The sequence below is a fragment of the Sinocyclocheilus anshuiensis genome, unplaced genomic scaffold (assembly GCF_001515605.1).
Source record: "Sinocyclocheilus anshuiensis isolate Anshui unplaced genomic scaffold, SAMN03320099.WGS_v1.1 scaffold579, whole genome shotgun sequence".
NCBI classification, from domain to species: Eukaryota; Metazoa; Chordata; class Actinopteri; order Cypriniformes; family Cyprinidae; genus Sinocyclocheilus; species Sinocyclocheilus anshuiensis.
The window spans coordinates 3,778,362-3,784,767 of record NW_015551075.1 but is presented as its reverse complement, the minus strand read 5'-3'; the positions used below and the strand labels follow the sequence as shown (position 1 = coordinate 3,784,767).

Sequence of the window (6,406 nt, the reverse complement as noted above, 5' to 3'; positions counted from 1 at the left end):
AATATTTTGAATGAATAACGCAGCAGCGGCGCGTCTCGTGGGCTAGACTAACAAAATATTAAAATGCAACAACGTCACTTATATCATCATCACCGCATCTCGCGTGCCACTGATGACGCTCCCTGATGCACACCTAACATTCAAATGCAAATGTTTATTTTAAATTCGACTAATATTCATTCTTTATTCACAATCTCCTCATCACAGGCAGGCGCAGCACTCATTTCAGCATGTGTTTGTGTTTGTGTGTGCTGTCTGCGTCACTCATAGTACGTGCCTATATTGTGCACTATATCGAACATTTTTTCTATCGATATCGAAGAAGGTGTACCGTCGATAAATATCGATACCGTTTTATCGCCCAGGCCTAGGAGAAATACTTCCATACTTCAAAATACAAATTTAAAAGTCTGAGGAAAATCAAATCCTAATTTGACAAACCCCAAACCAGAAAAAAAAGTTATAACAAAATGACTTATTGCACCCAGAATTCCTCACTGAACAGAAAAAAAAACAGACGCAGCCTACTGAACACTTTCTGTTATTGTGACAGATGCCGTAAGGAGAAACTCAGCCTCTCCTGACCATTAGCTTCAGTCACTAAAACCTGTCACCACCACTTCACACATCGCTAAACTCCGCGTGTGTGTGAGGGTCAGCTGTGATGCAAGGGGTTAAACGGTGGTTAATCGCAGCTCTTTACCTAACCAGTCGTTAAACTTCTTGACCTCCGAGGGCAGGCCCAGCTCGGTGAAATCCCCCGTGTGCAGGAGAACGTCCCCGTAAGGCATCTGGATGCCATCTGTCCGCGAGTGTGTGTCCGACACACACACAAAACGTGTGTGGCCACTCGGCTTGGGACTGTCGTACGAGATGGGGTCCACCCTGAGAGCGAGAATAAGTGACAGAGAAACAGATGGAGGGAGAGAAAGAGAAGGAGCTTATTTTATGAGCATGAAAACCAGCAGAAATAACTGTACGCAACTGCTAGCCGGCTAGTTACATGAGCTCAGCGACATGTTTAAATCAGTCTGTCATTGCTATGCTCCTAACACGACAGAACAAACCAAAAAACGAGTGAATGAAGCATCACTGTAGTGGCAAAAGTTTTATCTATAACAGATTCATGTGTGACGGAAACATTAAGGAACTGGATTCATTATGTGATATTGGAATTGAACCACGTTTCTTATCATACACTACCATTAAAGTTTGGGGTTGGTAAGATTTTTTAATGTTTTTGAAGGAAGTCTCTTATGCTCACCAAGGCTGCATTTATGTGATCAGAAATACAGTTAAACAGTGAAATATTATTAGAAGTTTAAATAGCTGTTTTCTATGTTAATATATTTTAAAATGTAATTTATTTCTGTGTGTCTGAACATCCTTTTATTTATTTTCCCAAAGATAGTTTGGGGGGAGGCGGGGTGGAAGAAATTCTCCTCTATAACTCAAAAGGAATGAAAAAAGGATCTTGGCTGTAATTAAGTCAGAAACGTGCAATAAGCCGCACTTTCCCCCCCACTATTATTTCATTACTAAAAGGGTTGTCAGTCGACAAAAAGCCCTTGGCTCTCTAATTAACACTTACATCTCCTGTCCGACTAAAAATATAAAGGACCTTAAGAAGGGAGGTGGGTAGTTGTGCACAATACACACACACACTCTCTCTCTATCTCTCTCTCTCTCTCACACACACACACACAATTCCATTAAGGAAAACAAGTATATTAAGCAGTTGTACATAAAAGAGAATAGACTCAAATGAAAGAAAAGAAAATAGCGCAGGATGGCAAATAGCGAGTCAACAAAAAAGGAGAAGACAGATAGAAAAAGAAGAAATATACACATAAGGAAGAACAAACACTAAGGAAAATGAATGAATGAGTAAAAGAAAGAAAGAAAAAGACACCCATTTTCCATCGTCATCGGCTCGTGCATCTGTCTGAACTGTGATTACATTTATATGACCGAGTCATATCTGAAATGAACCACCTGCACAGAAAATCATCACACTTTAAAAAGGAGAGAAACAGACAGACAGAAAATAATAAAACAATATTTGTTATTGATCACAATGCAGTAAATAAAAGCAAGTCCACACACACACACACACACACACACACACACACACACACACGGTCATATTAATCTATTAGAGTCAACAAGGTTTTTCCACATGGAAGCAGAGCTGCGTATCTGTCGGTTCGCTGTCACCTGAACACGCAACTGACAGGATTTGTTTCACAAGTAAACCAACATTTTATGGACACCATTTACTATCTTAATGTGAAACTGTCTTAAAACTTTCTTTTACCTGAAAATCAAACCCATGAGTTTGGTGGTGCAAGCATGAAGCCGGAGGAACTGTATTGACCCTTAAAAACTGGTTGATTCATTTATTTTTAATAATATTTTTACTTAAATGAAACCAATTTATTTGGATGTTGAAACATTAAGTACATTTTTTTAGGTTACCTGACAAAACATTTGTTCAAGGTGCTCTCTAAAAGAAAACCGAAATCACCACAGCCACAAATATAGCCATGACCGGATGGAGCCTTTTGAATATTTGCTTATTGTTTTAAATATTCACACAGCCTTTTAAATATTCATTAGGCGGGGGGAGAATAGAAAGGATTATTCAGACCAGGGGCTTATGGAGCCACTGAAATTGCATTAGAGCAAAACTAGAATGTGTGTGTGTGTGTGTGTGTGTGTGTGTGTGTGTGTGAGAGAGAGAGAGAGAGAGAGAGAGAGAGAGAGAGAGAGAGAGAGAGAGAGAGAGAGAGAGAGAGAGAGAGAGAGAGAGAGAGAGAGAGAGAGAGAGAGAGAGAGAGAGAGAGAGAGAGAGAGAGAGAGAGAGAGAGATTGAGAGTGTGTGACACTGAAAAAGGCAAGACATATCTTGAAAGAATGAGAAAGTGAGTGAATAATGACACCATTGTTCAAATCCACAGTAAAGTATGGTAATAACAACACTTAGTTATGAGAAGCACACACTTCCTCATGTCAGGAAAAGACCTTTATAAAACACACACACACACACACACACACACACACACACATATTTAGACTCCGGATACACCGCGGCTCTTTTATTGGATACATGTGTCATATTGCACAGGAAAGCGTTTTGATTTCTGTTCAAAGATACTCTATTTGACAGCACTCACTTGATTCTTTAACCTTCAGGAACAACAAACGATTGAACTGTATCAAAGCTTCAAAAACATCCACAGTTCATCTACTTCAGAGAGCCGAAGATGCGCATGCTATTTGTGGATCTCTCTTCCTTCCTTTGGCTTTTGTTACAAGAAATAACCTAAAACTTGTAAATAGCAGCCACAATTGTTTGTAAGGTCAAAACTGTGGTAGGGAACAATTAGCTGGTTTCTATTTTGACCTTTTTCCCTTTATAGCACCGTTAACATCGTGCCCTCAGTCCTCATGGGAAGAAATAAAGTGACAAGTGATTAAAGATATCCAATAAAAGGTATATCTGCCATGCCAGTTTTTGCGTCAATCAAGTCACAATCAGAGCTAAAAATGAGTGACATTTTGTTGTTTGCTTGATTTCTATTTCTGTATGCTGTGCTGTGTAGCTCCGCCCACTGCACACTCTCATTGGTCGAAAATTCTGCTGCACATAACAGTATATTAAACATCAAATATGTTCTGATTGGCTGTGTTGCATCAAACACATTACAATTTAACCTTTCCAGATTTTTTCTAACAGCCTATAAGTGAAAATTGCATCCATTATCAGAGCAAAATGGGTATAAATTCCACTTCTCAGAATTAAGCTTCTCTTTTTGAACCAGACTATTTCCATCGACATCCATATAGCCAGATTTACATTGTGATCCCGCCCCCTCTTCGCAATCGACAGAAGAACTGTTAGTCAATGTGCTTTACAGCACAGAGACACCTGCTGTCCAATGAGAAGAAAGGAATAATTACATTAGACACCCCCCACCCCACCACCAGCACTCATTATGACATAATGATTGTCCAGTCAATAGGCGGTTAATTTAGAGCCCGACCTCTGGTCTGCGGGTTTAAAGGCAGTGCTCCAACTGCTAATTACCATCAGACGCCCATTATCTGGTTTCTTAGGTTTGAAGTCTAAAACCTTCATTTTACCAATATTACGCTTTGCTAATGTAAATGAAATCATTATCAAATTACAAAATGGACACAAAACCAGGCAAACAATTAATTGTAGATCAATATATCTGGTAAATGAGATGGTATTTTGGCATCAGCTTTTGAGGTCAGCATCAGTTAGATAAAAAAATCTATCAACAATGTATGGATAAATTGCCTGTTTTGCAAAAAAAAATAAAAAATCATACATATATACATACACATACATTTGTATATACACACGTATATATTGTATTTGTATAGATATTTTTTTTTCCTTTTTGTGAATTTCGAGCATTTCAGCATTTTGTATATATTATATAAACTAATTAGCTTTCACACACACACACACACACACACACACACATACACACACATATTAAGCTAATTTGCATTTTTGAGTAATTGTGTTTTTGTGTAATTGTCTGAAATAAAAAAAATAATAAAAAAAAAATAATAAAAATTAACCTGGAATGAAAAATAATAAACTGTTTTAATAATAAAAAAACACCTGAAATCAGGTTGATGCATTAATATTGGGTAATATGGCCGATATCAATATTGGTTACTGTACACTGAACTTCACAAATAACAACATCACAAACACGATGCATAGATGTATGATAAAAATGTTATATTAATGTTAATTTTTAAACTTAACCATTATACTTCCTGGAATAGTTTTTATTGATTTAAAGCTGCAGTCCATAAGTTTTGCCTCTGTTGCCATCTCTGTTTGAAAACCTGGAATTGCAGCTGTGTGCAGAATTATCTAGCTTGCGTGGGTTGTGAGTCGGCATGGCTCCAGCGTGGATTAATCTAATGTTTTGAGGAGTATGTGTGGCAGTCATTCACCTGGTTATGTACTTGCTCAAATATTGATTTCGGATCATTTTTAACCAAAAAAAAGTTACGGACTGCAGCTTTAACCTTCACAAATATGACAACATCACAAATTTCACTGACGGATAGACAGACAGATGGACAAACGGATAGGACATTATGTCGGTCAAAAAAAAAAATTTGTTACAGCCATTAAAAGACGACGTGCAATTTCTTCACAGAAGGATAAATCAGAGTTCTGCACAGACTACAAGGAAATATTTTGCATTTCTCTCCCGCCATGGAAAGATTCCTTCTTTAATGTAGGAATTTGGTGAGAGAGTGACCGAGAGAAAGAGCCGGTGTGAGAGAATGAACCCTATGTGTACAGTATATTTCAGAGGGCCATGTTTTGTAGATGTGGGGCACAGGGCTGTGAAAAGAGTGCCCTGCAGTCAAGCCTTTGATGCGGATAGCACCACCACTGCACTGATCTGCGGCAGGAAATGGACTTTTCAGGCTTATCTGCCTCACTCAGGGCCACGTGTGTGTGTGTGTGTGTGTGTGTATGTGTAAGACAAGAAGGGGCAGGAAGCTCCGTGAACCAGGGCCAAAGAATAAAAATTATAATGATAATCATCAAGAAGAGCCAAATATTTACTGGCTTTTCCACTCGTGCAGCTCTGCTTGTTCTACTATTGGTGAAGAAACATCAAGCTGTACGTGCAGTCCACCACCTTCCCTCATACATAGCAATGAAATCCATTTCAGACAGAGAGACACAGCGTTTCTATCTTATCTTGTGCTTCTCAGCTGTCGGCGCTAATTCAATAAACTTCAGAGCAACACAGAGAGCACAAAAGCGAGAGAGAGAGAGAGAGAGAGAGAGAGAGAGAGAGAGAGAAGCTGGAAAAACAGGATGGAGGATGAGGATGAATGAGGAAGCACTTCATGAAGAAACATTTCAATTAGAACAACTGACAATTTGCAGCCCTTTTACAAACCACTCTGTATTTCCACAGGTTGTGTTCTTATTCAAAAATCTGGTGTATTGTAAGTCTAAAATCTATTTAAAATTAAAACCACAGTTTTATTTCATATTCCGCCAAGGCGCCAACCTCTCTCCTAGAAAGAAGGATCCCTATTTTCCTGTTTTGATATCATTTTCAGCCCTTTGCCAAAAAATATCATTCAGAGTCACCACTGACAAGGATAGAAAATAATACATATAAAATAAAACAATAAGCCAAATGATGTTATTAGGCATGTTGTGAAGTGTGGTAAAAATCACTGTATTGCACAACTTCCATTGGATTTTTGCTTTTATAAAAATGGTGACAATACCATGATGTATAATAAACATTAACTATTAATATTAATTATTATACTTATCAATTATACTTACTGAAATAGTATACATTGATAAAAAAAAATA

The 6,406-nt window shown here is 38.0% G+C and overlaps 1 protein-coding gene across 1 annotated transcript in view; it reads right to left on the bottom strand.

Moving 5' to 3' along the window:
- The window catches only part of LOC107662336 (metallophosphoesterase MPPED2-like), a 36,331-nt gene that overhangs the window by 17,043 nt on the left and 12,882 nt on the right, over positions 1-6,406 (bottom strand). The window contains exon 4 of the mRNA XM_016452318.1: positions 704-885. Coding sequence (XP_016307804.1) covers positions 704-885 — 182 coding nt within the window. The remainder of the gene's footprint in view (positions 1-703; positions 886-6,406) is intronic.